This window comes from Barbus barbus (genome assembly GCF_936440315.1).
Source record: "Barbus barbus genome assembly, chromosome: 35".
Taxonomy (NCBI): Eukaryota; Metazoa; Chordata; class Actinopteri; order Cypriniformes; family Cyprinidae; genus Barbus; species Barbus barbus.
This window is the reverse complement of record NC_136763.1, coordinates 23,893,839-23,914,532: the sequence shown is the minus strand read 5'-3', so window position 1 is coordinate 23,914,532 and position 20,694 is coordinate 23,893,839. Positions and strand designations below refer to the sequence as shown.

General features: G+C 37.6%; 2 protein-coding genes across 3 annotated transcripts; both read left to right on the top strand.

Annotated features, from left to right (window-relative positions):
* Positions 1–415: 415 nt before the first annotated feature.
* On the top strand, positions 416–13,635 carry LOC306855074 (type-1 angiotensin II receptor-associated protein-like). 2 transcript variants are annotated; one of them, XM_079393508.1, is made up of 5 exons: positions 416–626; positions 1,211–1,245; positions 1,732–1,843; positions 2,302–2,506; positions 11,800–13,635. In XM_079393508.1, exons 1-5 carry the CDS (start codon positions 600–602, stop codon positions 11,922–11,924), a joined length of 504 nt encoding a protein of 167 aa, XP_079249634.1. In that variant the 5' UTR covers positions 416–599; the 3' UTR covers positions 11,925–13,635. The 2 variants fall into 2 exon arrangements, with proteins under 2 accessions (XP_079249634.1, XP_079249635.1); XM_079393509.1 differs by having other exon boundaries at positions 463–626; positions 2,467–2,506; positions 11,800–13,119.
* On the top strand, positions 13,232–20,579 carry LOC306855073 (di-N-acetylchitobiase-like). The gene is made up of 8 exons (XM_079393507.1): positions 13,232–13,455; positions 15,960–16,091; positions 16,951–17,089; positions 17,541–17,749; positions 17,833–18,004; positions 18,647–18,744; positions 19,936–20,097; positions 20,229–20,579. The coding sequence occupies exons 2-8, from the start codon at positions 15,975–15,977 to the stop codon at positions 20,442–20,444; spliced, it is 1,113 nt and encodes a 370-aa protein (XP_079249633.1). The 5' UTR covers positions 13,232–13,455; positions 15,960–15,974; the 3' UTR covers positions 20,445–20,579.
* The last annotated feature ends 115 nt before the right edge of the window (positions 20,580–20,694 follow it).

Below are 20,694 nucleotides of genomic sequence, written 5' to 3'. Positions count from 1 at the left end.
TGCAATTTGTTTTGGTTGTTTCTGCTATGACAAATCTTTAAAGGGCTGCGTATTAAAATAACATGCGCCACAAATCAATGGGAGCTGAAGAATAACTTGTCTAAACTCTGATTAGATGCATTGATATTTTTCTAGTGACAAACAACATGCACAATCACAGAACACATAAAGGAAAAGTAAAAACAATCAAACAAACAAACAAAACCTATGGATGGTTGAGAACAGTGTGACCCTTTACTGTATTGAGACATTTCCTAGTTAGTTAAACTTCCAAATGTGACAACGAGACCTGATCTCTCTTATAACATTCAGAAAGCGTTATTGTAAATATGCACAGTAGAAATGAAAAATTGTTTACAGTGACATGAATGCATAGACACACAGGTTATCCAGTTCTGCTCTGATATGTTCAGATGGAGTTATGAGTAGAGGGAAGTGTAGTCACATGGCTCTGGTCAGGCTGGTGTCACATGGTTTATGTTTGCAGAGAGCTGGACAAACTTCTGTTACACACAGTTACAATGAAAGTATTTCAGGCTTCCTTTGTGAAATACTGAAAACTACAGAGGGACACTGAATCGTGACGGGGCAGTGATACTATGGAAATACCAGCCATAAATCTCAAGGTAATGTTTTTAAGTTACAGTATGTGTTGTGTAGTGCGTACATAGAGATAAAAAGAACTGGATTGCTAAATGATCCATCAAAAAACTTTTTTTTTACCTATTATCCATTAACACAACTTTTTTGTCAGTTTTATTACATAATTTCCTCAGTTGTGCTTCCTTGATTTTAATTCCACTTCTTACTATTGTATATCAATGGGTGTTTCAAAACCGGAAATATTATTTTATTATAAACAGGCAGCAGTAATATTCTGAATGGATATAGTAGTGCTGTAAATACATATATCCTCTTCATTTTGGACAGAATTGTTCTTTTGTATGGGTTCATATCCTCATCATTTTAGAAATGCATTGCCTTCATTAAAGGTATTTGTATTTGTTCTGGGCACAGTGATTTTTAGAGATGCCCCAGATCATAGGTGCAGCAAGATTTTTGGGCATGTAGGCCCAAAAACGCCCATGACTGAATACTTATCGGGTCTGATTCATGGCCTCTATGTCTAGGGAACCGATTTGTACTTTTACTCATGAGCTGCACTATGTGTGTGTGTGTGTGTGTGTATGTGTGTGTGTTTTCTCTGCAGGCCATCGTGTTGCTTCACTGGTTACTGACAGTCTGGTGAGAGTTACCGTGCATTTGCCTTTCTCTTTTCTGTTTTCCCACACTAACCTGAGGAATTTCACCAGTTTTCAGTTCAGCAGAAATGGAAATACATTTATTCTTCAGACTAAAAAAGTCACGCCTGTAAATGTGTGTGTATATAAATATTTGAAGCCATGTAAATATTGTATTGTATAAACATATGCAATAGATTATTTTGAATTAATTTTAATTGATATCTTCTCTCAGATAGTGTGGTACAATGTCTGTAGTAGCAACTGGAGGTTGCGGAAATATGCTTTGCATTTCTGACAGTAGAAAAATTGCTTATTAAAAAATGTATGTAAGGATAAGAGGACAATTAAGTGCTCATTTGCTATATTAAAAAACAAAACAAAACAAAAACACACATTATTGTTTTATTTATTTTAGTAAACTAAGTTATATTGACAACCCTAATTAAAATAGTAATCTTAAAAGGTTTGAATGCATGTTTGTATGCAGGGCATGCTTGTTCCCCTGGCTTAATGCTTCTTATGTGTTGGGGAACGTGAGTGTCCTTGCAGTGGGAGTGTGGGCCATTGCGCAGAGAGACTCCATAGACGCTGTATTAATGGTATGTGTGACTTTTTTTACACAACATGATTTTTAGGTCATGAAGGCTTAAAGACAAACAATTTATTCATTAATGTTGACAGATGAGAAATCCACAGCTTGAGTCTTGCATAGCAATTTAACTGTCAGTTAAAAACAACCCTCTTAGACAGGAAAAGAGCATCTGACTGACGTCTTTTTGTTTTTTTGTGCCAGTTAGGGGTGAGTTTATTGAAATATATTATGTGTGATGTGTATAATTTGTAATGTATACAATTTGATTGTATTTGTAACTTAGTTTGAATTCCTGATACAAAACTTCTCTGTGACCTCCTCTCTGAAGGTGTCTAAAGCCAGCCAATCAGATTAGAGTTTACAAGATGGCCCATGAGCATACTGAGATAATTTTTTGACCTTCTTGTGTGTTTGCACATAATATTTTTGTCTACTAATATGTGATCTCTGCTCTCCTTCATTTAGTTCTTGGTTGGGTTGGCAATGACCATCGTGATTGACATTGTTCATTTTGGGGTGTTCTATGCGGGTACTGAAGCCCGCTTTGGGAGCAGCTTGTTCCACTTTAGTGGGGGCATGGCCATCCTGAGCCTGCTGCTCAAACCTGTTTCCTGCTTCTTTGTCTACCAGATGTACCGTGAGCGGGGTGGCGAATACAACGTCAACTTCGGTAAGTGGGTGAACGAAGGCCCGGGGGAGAAAGAATAATGGGTGACTGATTCATTTTGGTCCAGAGTGCTTTCTGACGCATGTGAAAGTTTTTCTGTGAGGTTAAAATTGCAGCATTGTTCGCTTTGGTTTGTTTAAAGCATTATTGAGCCTATTTTAGGCATTATAATTCCTAGGTCACTGATTATGGAGCACAAGCAGAGTATTTCATTCAAAATGGCAAGCAAAATGAGTTAAAAGAGGAGCAGGTAATTGAGTTTTAGGGCTGGTCACAAGGCAGATGTCTGACAGAGCGGCCCACAGAAAAGAAAAGAGACAGACAGCTTGACTGATTTCTGCAGTCTGAAAAACAGGGATTGGGCCTAAAGGGATCAGGCCAGTTTCGACTGATTCCTTACTGTTAAAGGGTTACTCCACCCCAAAATGAAAATTTTGTCATTAATCACTTACCCCCATGTCGTTCCAAACCCGTAAAAGCTTCATTTGTCTTCGGAATTTAAGATATTTTGGATGAAAACCGGGAGGCTTGTGACTGTCCTATTGACTGCCAAGTAAATAACATTGTCTATAGGCCCAGAAAAGTATGAAAAGCATGGTCAGAATAGACCATCTGCCATCAGTGGTTCAATCTGAATTTAATGAAGCGACGAGAACACGACGAGAGCTCTTCTGTAGAGTCAGCCGCGCCACAAGGAAACGTCTTCTATGTATATTTATGCTTTGATTTGAACGAAAACAGCGTATCCGGTATGCGGTTGACACAGAAGAGTGTACGCTGCTTGGGTCCAAGGAAATATTCTCCAAAATGGTGCTATGCTGAACCAGAGAGAAATGAATTGTTGAATAAAATCATTGTTTTGTTTTCTTTGCACAGATAAAGTGTTCTCGTTGCTTCATTAAATTCAGATTGAACCACTTATGGCAGACTATTCTGACGATGCTTTTCATACTTTTCTGGGTCTTGACAGTGTTAATTGTTTGGCAGTCAATGGGACAGTCAACATTCTCCCCGTTTTCACCCAAAATATTTTAAATTGTGTTCCGAAGACGAACGAAGCTTTTACGGGTTTGGAACGACATGGGGGTAAAGGATTAATTACACATTTTTAATTTTGGGGTGGAGTAACCCTTTAAATCTTTATTATGTGTGATCTTAGTATCTTAGCTGTTTTGTTGAGGTCTTAATCTATTTATATTGTGCTAGATTTATTTCTCTAGGTCTTTTATTAACCCTGTAAAATATGACATATGTACGCATAGTACGGAGCCGGCACGTCACCTGTAGTAGAAAAAAACTAAACAGTCCGTGGCGTCGGTTTTGCAATCCGTTCCCACGGGTTTGTAAACGCACAGATTTGTGGCCCCGCCCCCACCGCCAGATTCAACCAGGCCACCTGTTTAGGTGCGGAATGCACTGTATTGTGTTTATTTTTCATAGTAGCCTATAATGAGACCATGATCCGCACTCACAAAATAGTCATCTTTTTAGCGTTTATTTTACATTAATCACCAATAGGATAAAACATCGCCGCCTGTATTTTATCCTATAGCCTAAAATAAACGCTAAAAAGAAGAATAGAAAATATCCTTAATTTTCTAAAAAAAAACTAATAAACAAACAAACAAACAATACAATACAAAATACACAATACAAAACACATAATTTACCGTTATGTTGTCATTCCTTTGCTCTCTAACTGAATGCAATGTTATAATAGGCCTAGTTATTTAATAATAACAGGAATGTTTCCTTTCTTTGCTTGTCCTCCTGCCATACTGTCTGCAATGCATTTAAAAAAAAAAAAAAGACTTAAGATTTTGTATGGATACATAGCTAGGCCTATAAACCTATTTTCACCCTCAATATCTGTCTAAACGTGTGTGTGTATGCAGCCCATTTTAGCTGAAAATTGTGGCCCATTTTAGCTTAACCAGCCATATACCTAAAATTACCTTTTCACAAAAATTAAAGTTTCTTTTATAATATATATATATTTTTTTGTATTATTTGAAAGAGCATGTCATAACATTGTTCATAAACCTTTGCTTTGTTGGTAAGCTTAATTGTAATTGCTTTAGTCCCCTTATTAGTGATTAATGAAATTTTCTGTCAATTACCTTACAATTTCTCTGACAAGCTTCATATAACACTCTGCCCTGCCCGCCTTAAAAAACTCAGACCAATAAAAAATATTGTTACATGTCAACAGTGTTTAAGCAACAATGCAATATCAGTTATTGTGATTTTCTGTAAAAAATTAAAAATACTTAAGACAGTTAAGACAATTTGCTGTAGGCCTATTCCACATAATAATAATATGCAATAAAACAATAATAGGCTACAATATGGTTCGTTAACACGTAGGCTACCTTGGAGCTTGCTGTTCTTCTAAAATGAATCCATGACTTTACAAACCCATGGGAACGGATTGCGAAAGCGTGCGCACAGTTTATGAATTTTATGAATATATATATACAGTGCCTTGTGAAAGTATTCATTTATTTCACGTTTTATGTTGCAGTCTTATGTTAAACTGCTTTAAATTACTTTTTTCCCCCACATCAATCTCTACACTCCATACACCATAATGACAAAGCAAAAACAGAATTGTCTCAACTTTGTTAATTTATTAAAAATAAAAAACTGAAATAAGTACATTGCATAAGCATTCAAACCCTTAACTCGTTATTTAGCTAAAGCACCGTAACAGCCTCAAGTCTTTTTGGGTATGATGCGACAAGCTTTACTCATTCAGCATTTGGCAATTATCTGCCATTCTTCTCCTCGTCTCTTCACCTCTTAAGCTCTGTCAGGTTGGAAGGGGGCAGACACACATTTTCAGGTCTCTCCAGAAATATGAGGCTGCTACCAGCACACTTTACTTGAATGAATGATGCATTTTATATACTTGGGATGGTACTCTGCAGGTGATGAGCAGAGCTGTTTTCCTTCAAACATTATGATTGGAATTGAGATTCATCAGACCAGAGAATCTTGTTTCTCAGAGTCTGAGGGCCATTTAGGTACTTTTGTGCAAATTTCAAGTGGGTTTTTGTGTGTCTTTGACTGAGGAGAGGATTGAGTTTGGCCACACCGACATAAAGCCCAGATCGGTGGAGTTGCAGTGATGTTTGTCCTTCTGTAACTAGGTTTCTTCCATCTGCATACAGTATATGATCATGGAGCTCAGCTAGAGTGACCATCAGCTTCTTGGCCACCAGTCTAGACAAGGCCCTTCTCCATCAGTTGCTCAGTTTGGCCAGGAGGCCAGCTCTAGGGAGAGTTCTAGTTGTTTCAAATGTCTTCCATTATGGATAATGAAGGCTACATGATTTTGTGAACCTTTAATGAAGCAGATGTGTGGCTTGACGCAAACCTGTTTCTGAGCTCTACAGGCAGTTCTTTTGACCTCCGGACTTGTTTTTGCTCTAATATGCATTTTCAGCTGTTAGACCTTTTATTAAGACGTGTGTGCCTTTCCAAATCACATCCATTCAATTGAATTTGTTAACTTCACTTGAAGTGTAGTAACATCTTCAAGCAATATGAACGCTCCTGAGCTAAATTTCAACTGTCCCAGATAAGGGTTTGAATACTTTTGCAATGGAATCATTTAAGTTTTTTATTTTTAATAAATTTGCAAAAATGTTAAAAGCCTGTTTTTGTTACGTCCAAGTGCGAGTGCAATAAGGAGTTTATTAGAAACAGCAAAGAACAGACAACACACTCTTGATCAGAAGATCCAACTTGATCCAACTCCGTACAGGTAAATCCAAGGCGAGTGCAGACTAATCCTGTGTAAGCAAGATGTGAAGCAGGAACTCTGAGAGCTGACAAGAAACACGACATGATTAACGAACCGACAACACACACACAAAACGCCAGCCTGATATAGGCAGTGCAACGAGCTGCAGGTGTGCTCTGATTAAGCTACCAGCTGCAATACTAGGAGAATACGCACACACACACCAGACAGAGACGCAAGATGAACACACCAACCCATGAACCGTGACAGTACCCCTTCCCCTAGGAGCGCTCCCTGGCGCTCCCAGGAGAACCTACCTGACGATTGAAATCATCGATGAGGGAGTGATCCAGTATGTCCCTAGCAGGCACCCAACTTCTCTCCTCAGGACCGTAACCCTCCCAGTCCACCAAGTACTGAAATCCTCATCCCCTCCACCAGACTAATAATCTTGGTGACAGTAAATGGGCCAATAAATTTGGGAGCAAGCTTATTACTGACGGATCGGAGAGGAATATTCTTAGATGAAAGCCACACTTTTGGACCCACAACGTAGACGGGAGGCTTCGACCGGTGGCGATCGGCCTGAACCTTGGTGCTCGCCCCCACCTGAAGGAGGGTCTGTCTGGCCCTGCTCCAGGTGGCGTGGAACCTCTGGGCAAAGGCGTGGGCAGAGGGAACCGCGACTTCGGACTCCATACATCTCCAAAAAGTGGTGGCTGGTACCCTAAACTACACTCAAAAGGGGACAGGCCCCTCGCTGAGACTGGTAACGAGTTATGTGCATACTCAACCCATGAGAGTTGCTGGCTCCAAGAGGAGAGATTCTGAGAAGCCAAACATTGCAACATTCGTTCTAAATCTTGGTTGGCCCTCTCCGTCTGACCGTTACTCTGGGGGTGAAACCCAGAAGAAAGGCTAACAGTCGCCCCCAGCAATTTACAAAACTCTCTCCAAAATTTGGAAACAAACTGAGGCCCCCTGTTAGAGACCACGTCCATCGGGAGGCCATTTATGCGAAAAACGTGGTCAATGACAGCAACCGCTGTTTCTCTGGCAGACGGTAATTTAGGCAGAGGAATGAAATGAGTTGCCTTCGAGAACCGATCCACCACGGTCAAAACCACCGTGTTCCCCTGTGAGAGTGGGAGACCCGAAAAAAAATCTAGCAAAGGAGCCCAGCTGGGGGTCGATTGAAAGACTTAGAAACAGCACAGACCGAGCAAGCCAAAACAAAAAGGGAAATTTCGCGAGCCATACCTGGCCACCAGAACCGTTGTTTAACGAGAAACATGGTACGATTGACTCCAGGATGACAGGCTACCCAGGAACAATGACCCCATCGGATGACTTCGGACCTTAAACACTCTGGCACAAATAAACGACCTGGTGGGCATCCGGGCGGGGCATTACCAATTGAGAGGCTGTGCGGACCTTCGACTCGATTTCCCAAGGTAGACATGGTTGAACTGACAGCAAACAGGAAGCATGACAATATTCACTCCAAGCAAAAACAGCATCTCTGCCCCAGTTTATATGAGGATTATGGAGCACGAGCCAGGGGTGTCCCAGCACTATGGGAGCAGCAGGAGTGTCGGTCAGGAGAAAGTCAATATTCTCTGAGTGTTGTCCAGAGGAGATAAGCCTTAAAGAGACAGTAGCGTGTGTGACGGAGGGTAAGGGCTGGCCATTTAATGCCACCACAGAGATGGGCTGAGAGAGCACCCCTCTGGGTATCTTGAGGCTGTGGGCGAGACCAATGTCCGCTCCCGAGTCCACTAAAGCATCACAATCATAAGTCAATGACTGCATCTTAAGCTTAACCGGAAGATGAGTGGCTGAAAAAGAGGATTTGTTAAGAGTAATCCCACCTGTCAGTAACCTCTTACCTACTGGCGGACATTGGTTTTTACTGGACACTGCAGAACGATGTGACCGGCAGCTCCACAATACAAGCAGAGTCCCCTCTCCCTGCGTCTCCGCTTCTCCAGCTGTGAAAGACGGGACCTTCCCATCTGCATGGGCTCGGGATCTGGATGAGAAAACACAGACTCGTCAGGCACTGATGAAAAGTGACCCATCAACAGAATTTCCACTTTCAACCGCTGAAACTGAGTGGTTAACTCAGGAACCTGAGTAACCAGGGCCTGGACCGCACGTCCCGTGGCCATCATTTGTTCCTCCTGGCGCTCCATGCGGGTGTTACTGCTAGCCAGAAGGTCTCTTAGTTCTGCCGTACTCGCTGGATCCATAGCGGTCGGTTCATTCTGTTACATGAGAGATGAGTCGAGGATCCAAGTGCGAGTGCAATAAGGAGTTTATTAGAAACAGCAAAGAACAGACAACACACTCTTGATCAGAGGAGAGTATCCAACTCCGTACAGGTAAGTTCAAGGCGAGTGCAGACTAATCCTCTGTAAGCAAGATGTGAAGCAGGAATCCCATGCAGACAAGACGTGAAGCAGGAACTCTGAGAGCTGACAAGAAACACAACATAATTAATGAACTGACAACACACACACAAAACGCCAGCCTTATATATGCAGCGCAACGAGCTGCAGCTGGTGATTAAGCCACCAGCTGCGAAACTAGGAGAATACGCACACACACACCAGACAGAGACGCAAGATGAACACACCAACCCATGAACCGTGATAGTTTTTGGCTTTGCCATCATGGTGTATGGAGTGTAGAATGATGTGGGGAAAAAAGTAATTTAAAGCAATTTAACATAAGGCAGCAACATAACAAAAAAAAAGTTTAAACAAAAAGCATAATTTAAACTCAAATCAGTATTTCATCTACATTTATTCAGTTGGTAAGTATACATACTGTACAATAATCAGAACAGTGTTGCAATCGTGACTATTGCAGAAACTCTTGATTTCAAGATTCAAAATCCATTGGGGTTTATACTCACTGACTGTTAATAATTTTGTACATGATATTTTACTCAAAACACATTTTTTATTTTAGATCCAGGCCTGTTTTGTGTGTTTGTTATTCATCTATAGTCATAGTGTTTGTTCCTGTCCTTCATGCTCTTTCTGTGACTTCCTGTCTTCATGCTCTGCCCTGCTTGCTGTCTCGCTGTCTTCTGTCTCTCAGACCTGGAAACATCCGTGGACAGTCGCTGCACCACAGACAGTGCTGATAGCACACTGCTCAGCCGTCGCTACTGAACCTTCCCTCCTTTTCCTCTTGCAGTCCTGTTTAGCTTTCTCTAAAACAAGGAGTTTTCATCTCTGAGCTGCTGTGGTGTAATTCATGTTGACTTATTTTCTTGTTCTTCTTCACATAATGTCTTGGTATTTATGTTTTTTATCACTTCATATTATTTCCTGCATTTTAATGTCTTGTGTAAGTGTTTTTTTCCATTCTTTGTGCATTTCTTTGTGCCTGATGTTATAATAATGTATATAGCTACATTTGTTTACTCTGTGTGTGTGTGTGTTTGTGTGTGTGCGTTTACATGTGGTTTCAGAAGAATAATCAATTCTGTTAGAAGTCTCCGTGTCAAAATTTTACACAATGCTCAGAATTTACTACAGAAAGTTTATAAATATATTTATAGGTTTATAATAATTTTACAATACAAAACAATACAATATTTATTTGTAAAGCACATTTAACCAAAGTTGACCAAAGTGCTGTACAGAATAGATTAAAACAGAATAGATGAATAAAACAAGACTATCATATTTAAAACACAACAATAACAAAACAATAATTAAACCAATAATAAAGGGGTATTGAAAGCTAGAGAGATTTTCCACTAGCTGTAGACGAGAGAGGGAAGACTGAGAAACATGTAATAAAGTGAATTACAATAGTCTAGATTTATTATTATCCATGGTATCTAATTTGCATGGTGGACCATGGTCTGTCTGAATACTATATTCTGATTCTAGATTAGCTGGTAGGTATGCATTAAAACCGTTTAATGCACGACCGTCCAATATTAATGCACTGCTTTCGTTGACGCATATAAACACACACACACACACACATACTCAGAGAGAGAGAGAGAGAGAGAGAGAGTGATCTCTGATGCACAGAGGTCAAGTCACCTTTAATTATATAGCGCTTTATACAATATTGATTGTCTCAAAGCAGCTTTACGGTGTCAACAGGAAAATAGTTTTACAATTTTACAAAAGGACAATGCACAGAAACGTGTTGTCAATGCTGCCCCACAATTTTATTATTAAAATAGCTTAGTTACTAGATCGCTACATTAATAATATTCTTGAGGTAAAATCGCTGTTTAAGTAACTAAACTCACAACTTCATTGTCTGAAAAAAAATGACCATGGTATATGCAGGATATAAATGATTTTAATTTCCTTGCCTATGGCCTGGGATGCTAGGCTCCACACTATTGTGCAACAACTATTAAAAAAGCAAGGATTTCTCTGTATGACAGTACATGTTTTTTTAATATGTAAAAAAAAAAAAACATTATGGGATTAAAAAATAAATAAACAGAGTGCACCTTTGATTGAGAAAACTAGGTTAAAGCTTATTTATGTTGACCATAATATTGTTTGTTAATGTAAGGTATTATAAAGTGTTGAAGGGGAAATCTAGTTTTGGGCTGGTTGTGAGTCCTTCCAAGAACATTATTAAGAACCACACCACTTGTTACACAAGGCTTTATTTTCTAGCTGTATGTGGTATTTTCTGCCTGAATGGTCACAGAAGTGCTGATTTACTGCACTGTCTTAGCAGTCAATATCTGCCTGTGTTTTTATTGCGCATTAAAAGGGAATTATGTAGTTTTAAATAATTTATTGACATTGGATTTCTCAAGCTGTGTTTTAATAAATGGAAGCAATAGCAAATTTATCCTTTTTCTTGAATTATGTTTTGTTTTCACAAAGCACTTTCTCATGCCCGAGGTATTGGGCCTATAATGTAATTGAGAACATTTACCTCTGTGCCTGAATCGCTAACAATGCAGTGAAACCATCTCTTCATTGGTATTCTGTTGATGTGCGATGGGATTCCTTCAGTTAATCTATCATGAAGGAATCCCGAGGCTGAATAAAGAAGTTTAGGCGCATAATGCTCCAGCGCTACCTGAGTAAATGGCATATGCTGCAGCTGTCCAGGAATTATAGGAATCTTTATGTTTCTCGTTTAGCAATAAGTGTGTTTAATTCATATAACCTCATGCCTGAATATTAACCCGATCTTATGGAAAAACATGAATTCATATGAAATGAATCATAGTAAAAAAGTACTATTTTTAGAAAAAAGCATGAAGACATGACGGTCCACCATTAACCCTACCTCTAAACATAACCATAAATGTCAATGGGATGTACAAAAATGAAGGAATGAGATTGTATCCATACAAATTAACCACCAATTCGCAAAAACGTAAAACAGTTACAAACTCACTGTGTTGTGATGTTCCATTTGTCTCTATTTCTGAACAAGTGTAATTATGATGTATTTTATAGTCACAATATATTTTAACAATGCAAACTGAAATTACTGTTGAGTATGCAAAGGTTCAGCGTTTTTTATCTTTTAATTTCAGGTTTTCCAAGGATGACTCAAAACAGAGATGCCTACCAGTCCATTGACCACCAGGACCAGTCTGGCAGCTCTGCCAGCTCCTACAACCAAGCAGAGGCTGGCAAACCTGGGCCACCTTCCTACTAAACAAAGACCAAACCCAAGATATAACCAACCATCTTTCTTTGCTGCCAATGCCATAATGCACAAGGAATTTTTGTCTGGGTTATGTTTTTTTTTTTTATATATTATGTTTTGTATTTCATGAATACACAGTACAAGACACAGTACGAGAGGTTTTGAGCAAACTATTTAAACAGCTTTACATTTGGCTGGCTTTCAACCTGAGGGTTGTGAAGCTCATAATGTGCAGTTTCGTCTTAGAAAGGTCTCCTGAAGCTGTATTTTGGGGTGTTTTGCAGCTCTCCTGCTAAGTTTCCATCTGTTACTGTTGGTCAATTATTACTTCTATTCCGAGAGTGTTATACTGTAGTTTTCTACATTTATTTACTTCATTTAATTTTTGTTTGCAGTGGGACTCCAGCATTTGTTCATTTTGCAAGTATTTCAAGGATTCGAAAGATTCTTGTTAAACCATGTGCCATGCAATCTGTTCCATATATAGATATAGTACAATTCATTAGATTGGTCATGCGCTAGATTATTTATTTGCTAAATTTGGTAATGCGGAGTTTGGACATATGAGGATTGAGATTTCCTCATTTTGAGACCTGTAAATCAAAAGTGATATAGGATTTGATGTAGGAATGTATTTAGATCAAACAGTTATGTAAATGAGCATTAAGCACTTGCAAGAATTTAAACATGGAGATTGTATTGATTTTTGAAGGAAATGCAGTGTACCAATATCAAGAGATTTGTAACAGAATTAATTAATCTGTTATGTTCTATTATTGTCCTTAAATGTGCTTTAGATTAAAGATTAGCGCAGCCAAAAAATTCAAATTCAGTCATTATTTAATCATCCTCATGTCAATGAATGGGGAACGTCAATTTTGCATTCCATGTTCAAATGAAAGTCATATGAAATGACTTTAACAAGAATTTCATTTTTTGGTGAGCTACTCACAAATGTGAGGGTTATTTTAACAGCTTCAGAAGACAATATAAGATTTTACAGGTATCTACTTTTGCAGTATAATGCTGTTTGTTTGCATAAATAAACTTCATAACTAGATGGTCATAGTTCATGCGCAACATGCACAAATACTTTGCACATCAAGATCATGTTAAAACTTAAAATGCGAAAGTGTTTTAGATAGAACTTTTTGTTTCCTTATCAGAAAATAAATGCTGTAATGTTGAGCAGTTTAGTACTTTTAAATGTTGTCATCTGTTTGAGTCTGATTGCTTGAGTCATACTGTAGCTTGAGTCGTTATGAAATCAAGGGGAAAGGGAAGTGGTGTGTGGCCAAGTATGGTGACCCGTACTCGGAATACAGTGAACCTGGAGCAGAGGGCAGCCAATGTTGCAGTGCCCGGGGAGCAGTTGGGGGTTCGGTGCCTTGCTCAAGGGTCTCACCTCAGTCGTGGTATTGAGGGTGGAGAGAGTGTTGCTTATTCACTCCCCCACCTACAAATAGCAGATGCTTTCATCCAAAGCGACTTACAAAAGAGGACAATGGAAGCAAACAAACCAACAAAAGAGCAACAATGTGTAAGTGTATAATAATTCTTTGTATAATAAATGTTGTGTTCAGCATGTTACAGAGAGTTCTTGAAGTGCGTGCACGTGCATGAGTTGCGTGCGCGAGACAGAATAAAGAAAAGAAGCATCCGTTTAAGGTCTCGTGTAGAACTGAGTTCTTTAGCGTTCAGTCAGTTTAAACATAACTATAAATAAACAGAAAACAAGTAGATAAAATAGAAAAAGAACAGAGAACGCTAAAGGTTAGTGTTAATGTGTGGACACTGTAAAATAAAGTGTTACAAATGTACAAAAATTATTATTATTATTAATCTTGAATTTTTATCTGAACATCAACACCAACATTTGTGAGATTTAATAACAGCTTGTGTTTAGTCTACATCTAAATTCTTTATATTCTTCTGTTCATTTCCACAGTGGTAAGAAGCACTGATGTGTACCTCAAATGATATCTGTTCAGATTAGTTCCCACTGCTGGTTTTATATTCCCATAAGTGATATTACATGTTGTCATAGGAACGCCACAGTGCTCATTTAAATTAGCTTTTGGTTTTGGGTAATGTTCCAGGTTTCATTGGCAAGAAAGATCTTTTATGTGGGCTTCATCGTATTATTTTAAAAATGGGGGCGGTGAAAGTTATTTCAATATTTTAGTATTCAGTATTTTAGATGTCTTTGCTAGTTGATCTGTAACATTATCAGTGCTATCATTTCTGAGATTTGTCGTCTTATTGTAGCCATAGAGTTAGAAATGAGAAATAACAGATTTTTACATCATGAATACTGAGCTGGGGTGCATTTCCCAAAAGCATTCCATTGAACTCTATTGGTAACGATGGAACTTCTACCCTGGCTGGTAGAAGTGTGGCTTTGGCCAATCAAAAGCTGAGGTCCAGAACAACTGGTGTACAATGATATTTATACTTTTCTTTTTTTTTTCTTTTTTTTAACCCTTTACAAAAGTGACTATGACTTTAATGCATGAAAACACAATGCATGTTATGCAATTGTGAGTTTACATATTGTATTTTTTGTACTTCCTGTAACTGTTGACAAAAATTCCCCAGGAGCAAATTTTTTTTTTTTTTTATTAAATTTCTTAGGCACTAACCATGACCAATTCTTGCCTACAAACTCTTGACTAAACAATTGAACTTCTACTGTCCAGGGGCAAAATACAAACAAACAAACAAACAAACAACAAAAAAGTTAATTGAACACACTTTTATCTCCTCAAGCATATTATCAGTCACATATCAACGTGTCCAAACATTTGACTGTAATGTACATTTTTAATTTTTTTTGACTGAAACCTCAAGATGACCTCAGGAAGGCAGTGCGTTGTCATAAGTGTCACAAGAAGGCATAATTAAAGTCATTAAATCCTCAGAAAATAGTAAACTTCCCTGTTCACATGTATGAGGAAGTTCATTGTGCTGAATGAATTGAAACTAGCAGAATAACTGATATATGTTTCTCCTACAGAGGGCGTACTGTGGCTCATTCACACTTCAGTTGCTGTTGCTGCTGGGTTGTGTGTTAAAGGCATCATTGAAATATGGTTAGGTTGTTACACTTAATGATCCTCAGCTATTGACTTACACAGTAACATAACATAAAAAAAGAAAAAAGGAGAAGAACTGGGACAGTATATTTACATTTAATAATTTAGCAGACACTTTTTTATCCTAAGTGACTTACAAATGAGTTCAATTGAAGCAGTCAAAACCAACAAAAGAGCAATAATATGCAAGTGCTGTAACAAGACCCGGTTACTCTAATACAGTATATGTAGCAAGTTTTTTATTTATTTATTTTTTAATAAAAAATTAAAAGAAAACAAGTAGAACGAATAGAAAAAGAATAGATAACACTAGTGTTAGAGTGTGATTTTTTAAATAAACAAAAAGAAAACAAGTAGGGATAGAATAAAAATAGAATACAGTAGTGCTTCTTAACTCTGGCCCTTGAGGGCCACTTTCCTGCAAAGAGGAATTGAGAGTGCTGTGTATAATATATATATACATATGTACAAAATAAATCAAGTAGATAAAACAGAAATATAGAATAGCCTCCTAGCATTGGAGGGTAAAGTTTTTTTTTTTTAATAAATAAAAAGATAACAATAGAATAGAAATAGAGAGTTAAAACCAAACAGAATAAACACTTAATAAACGCTTTTATTAAAATGGCTTTATGAAATAATTTGATAAGATGTAATGACATCATCCGCTTAGAATAGCTGTGAATTTTAATAAAAAATAATATGCAAAAACATTAAATTAGAATTATACATTTAAGAATCAAATAGTTTCTTTATTTCCCATGTAACGTCTCATGTGACGGAAATCATGTTATCGAATCGAACCAATGAAAGCAGTCCGATTCAGTTGACTCCGCCCACTTTGTGACAGGTGTTTTTCTCATCTATCCCTTTAATTTCAGCAGTGTCACATGTTAGTATTGTTTCTGTCTTGTTGATTTGTAGACAGGAGTTATGTTTTTCATTACAGTGATTTAGCCTCAACATGTGGATTACTGTATCTCTCTTCGTGCTAACTTTGACCGCGCAGGTGTGGTCCAGCACTTGCCCATGTGCTCAGGAGGAGCTCTGTCAGCCCATCCGATCCCAGCCGGGGTCTGAGGTGAGAGACCGTCAGTCTGGACCCATCCAGTGATCAGCTCATAGCTTCGCATTATATCATGTCAACTACAGACCACCCTTAAATTTGTTTTAGACACCAAAATATCAAAATGGCAACAAATGATGCAATATCTTTACTCATTTACTTAAACATTTAGGCTACTTGATCTTTACTCTTTTACTTGACACGTTCAAGCAAAAGGTTTCACAAAAATTACTATGTAATTAATGCAACTGCATTCATTTTGTGACATTCAGACACTTTTAAATGTGGCTGTAAGCAAGTTAGTTAGTATTTATTTGTTAATTAATTAATTAATTCATTGCAATGGATAGTTCACCCAAAATTCTGTCATTATTTACTCACACTCAAGTTGTTCCAAACCTGTACGAATTTCTTTTTCTGATCAATGAACACAAAAGAAGATATTTTTTTTTAAGAATGTGAATATCTGAACAGTTGACGGTCCCCATTGACTTCAGAAACTGATATGTAATAAAATAAATTGAGGGTGAGTAAATGATGACAGAATTTTATTTATGTGAACTCTCCGTATAACTATATTTTAACTTTGCTTTTCCATTTTTTTTTTATTTTTTTTTACCTTTTTTAACAGGCACAACATTTTATCATCACCAATTACTGTTGCATGCTGTATTGTTGAGCAATTGATAAGTTGCCTTATTTGAAGTTAATAAAGTATTAGCACAACCACATTACATTTATTTAATGTTTAAATTTAAAATACTCTCTATCACATTGTATCATGCAATAAAGACACTGCAATTAATACCAAAACCTATTATCGTTATACTGAGAGAAAGCTGCTAAACACAGGTAGTTAATGCATCTTTTCCAGGTTTTTGTATTTGATGTTGGGAAAAAGGCTTGGAAGTTTTATGACTGGACCAAAGTAACAACGGTTGCAGCTTTTGGGGAATATGATGCTGAACTCATGTGTTACGCTCACTCTAAAGGAGCTCGTCTGGTCCTGAAAGGTAGGGTCCGACCGAACATATAGCAAAGTTTCACATTTTATAAGCATGCTGTAGTCTATATTTCAAATCAAACAAGATTTTTACATTTTCTAAACAACGTGTGTGACACTTTTCCTTGCAAAGCTCACCACCATGATGCTATGGTATTGTATATTGCCAGGGCCTTGTTATTTAGTTGCTAGGGTGTTTCTAGGGTGTTCTGTCCCTCCTTCAGTGTATATCTAAAGGGAATTGTTTTAATTAAGAAAAAAACAACTAACATTTAACATAATAACCCAACGATTTAACAAGCTGCATTATTTGCATTTGTCGTTAGCAGAATGGGTGCTGGGCAATATGTGCCAAAATGTTTTTTTTTGTATGAGCAGACTATCAGTGGCATTGCAAACTGGCATTCTTTTAGTCTATTGTATTTTCTATTGCGTGTGATGGTTAAAATGTTTTTTTATAGGAGATGTGCCACTCTCATATATTGTGGATCCAGTAAATAGGACAGCTTGGATTCAGGAAAAAGTCCACTTAGCAAAGAGTCAGTTCATGGATGGAATAAACATAGATGTTGAGCAGGCAGTGGAGACCGGTTCCCCTGAATACTATGCTTTGACAGCCCTTGTCAAGGAAACCACTGAAAGTTTCCACAAAGAGATCCTAGGCTCTCAGGTAAAACAGCATTTCAGTTGAAATTGTGCCATATAGCTGCTTTAAAAGCCCCTGACGTACTGTCTTCTTACCATGAATCACAGGTATCATTTGATGTGGCTTGGTCACCCAAATGCATTGATAAGCGTTGCTATGACTACCTTGCCATTGCCGATTCATGCGATCTCTTGTTTGTTATGTCCTATGATGAGCAAAGCCAGATTTGGGGCGATTGTATTGCCATGGCAAATGCCCCCTTCAATCAGACAGTGACAGGTAAGGGATTTGTTGAGAAAATTTGTTTTTTTGACAATAATATCTCACAAGGCATTAAAATAATACACTAAAGAGCTTTTGGTAAATGTTGCAAACTTGAAAGAAACCATGTTTTTGTACTTGTGAGCACACTTTTTTCTAAACGGGTGTCTGCATAGTTTGCCCTTTTCAACAAATGTCAAATCTGACATGTCTTTCTTGATGACATTTCCAAAATATCCCTTCTCATCACATAATCTTCACATAAAGATTTGAAACGCACTCTTTATGTTCATTGAACAACAGTTGGTTGACCATAAGATTATTACATATCAAGTCACCTTTATTTATATAGCACTTTATACAATACAGTATACAGATTGTGTCAAAGCAGTTTAAACAATAAAATAGTGTCAATAATGCAAACAAAATTCAATTCTGTTGTAAAGCAGCTCTAAAAAGAGCAGTCAATTTTTCAGTAAAAGTTTATTCAGTGATGTCATCATCCAGCTCAGTGCAGTTCTCTTCCAGTAGTGTCTTTGGAATCAAGTCGAAAATATTGCCAAAAAAAAAAAAGATATATATACAGATAAACTTTTGCTTGTTTTCATGTTACAAACCATTGTATAATGCACACCTAATGTTTAGACATTTGTTGTTCAGCCTATGATCAATACATCAGCATGAACATAGAGCCAAAGAAACTTGTGATGGGTGTTCCATGGTATGGTTATGACTACAGCTGCCTGAATTTTACAAAGGTAACAATTTATTTTTGATACACTTTATTTAAAATGATATGCAGTACTAGAGATTTTCGATATAGAAGAAATTATGATATGCAGTACAATAAAATCAAATCAATTTGCAGTTATTTTAGATTAAAATACATTATTTTTAAACAATAAAACAATATTTTGTGTCCAATTATTTATGTGGCAAATAGATGTATAATAAGTAGGACAATGCATAGCCAACAGGTTGTTATCGCAAAGTTAAGCCTTCCCATTTTATCTCTTTTTCTTATCACAATTGACATACTTCCCCTCACTTCCTTATATGATCTTTTTTCAGAATGCTTATTTGTATTTATATAGTTACACAACTAGGCCTTCTGAACAAAGTTGGCAAAGAACTTGCTTTGGGAAGAAGGTATTTCCTCTCTGAGTGGCCATATACTGCCAAACAACCTTTCTTGTTTTGGCACCATATCTTCTGCTCCTGCAGAATTTGCGATTTCGTGTTTATGGTAAGGTTTAGGTTTGGGTTGTAAGATTTTTACAGCCTAGCTCGTACAACGTCTTACAGTTTTACATAAATGATTACGATTATGACCAGAGCCAACATACAAACACTGTTAAACATTGTGCATGCAGACTTTGGAATAGCAAAGGTAAACTAAATAAAATGTTGACTAAAATTTAGTGAGACTGCAGATGTGCTCCTTGTCTTTCTGAATATTTCCCACATGAATCCCATGACACATCAGAGTGGGTACCACAGCTTTTTTTCAGCTAAATATCATCAAGCTGGTACTTAATACTATCGATTTCACAATTTTTCTGTCAACGTTTTTGTTATCAGATCTGGTAATGCAGTTTCTGTTTGTATTTTCTGTTGGCCAAGATTTCGGCATATTCCCACAACACCTCATAATACAATAGTTTAAGTTGTGTGCTTTAAATGGACCATACACAGAATATTTCCACGCAAACGTACTGTGAACAATTGCCTGCAGGTGGACAAAAATAAGGAATAGACTATTATGCAAATTTGACCCTTGACTAAACACAAATATACATTCATGCATAGGAGTAATAACACTGAATCTCTGATTCATTATTATAGTACAAAAGTAATGGTTAGGTTGAGTCGGTAGTCATTAGAAAAGACAGAATAAATGACATTTTTAACTGCTATGCTGTTCGGGATTCTCTTTGTTTTTATAACAGGATGGAATATGCACAATTCCAAAAGTGCCATTCAGAGGGGCTCCATGTAGCGATGCATCCGGCAAACAGATTCCCTACAGCATCATGATGAAACAGATCAACAGCTCAATATCAGGACGACTGTGGGATGAGAACCAGCGAGCTCCATATTATAATTACAAGGTACTGCATGACTTCTGCATCAAAAGTTTAATACTTACTAAAATACTTTTGTAAAACAGCATTTTCAAGTGGACTGTTTCACTGTTAGACAAGTTATCTTTTCCTTAAAATTGATAAGATTTTATTTACAGGACGCAGAAGGCAGGGTCCATCAGGTGTGGTATGATGACCCTGAAAGCATTGCTCTGAAAGCTGCCTACGTGGCACAACATGGTCTGAAAGGAATTGGAATGTGGAACGGAAATCTCCTGGACTACAGCAGTGACCCAATCGCCCAGCAACAGACAGTGGACATGTGGAACGCCCTTACACCCAGTGAACACAGGGAGTCTGCTGCCGTCCCCTAGCATCATTTCTTGTCTATACACATGGTCTGAATGACAGAAGGTGTTGTGCTTACTCTAAATATTTGTCAGATTTATGATGTGTTTCTTTGTTTTATCACAAACCGAATAAATGGCGCACTCCATTTCAGCAAGCCTAAAGCCTTTTATTTAATTGAACATTATTTACATTGGCACGTTTACTAAATGTAATCATTTGCATGACCATGATTTCTAGTTCACTACTGCATATCATGATTCAAATCGGAGCAGA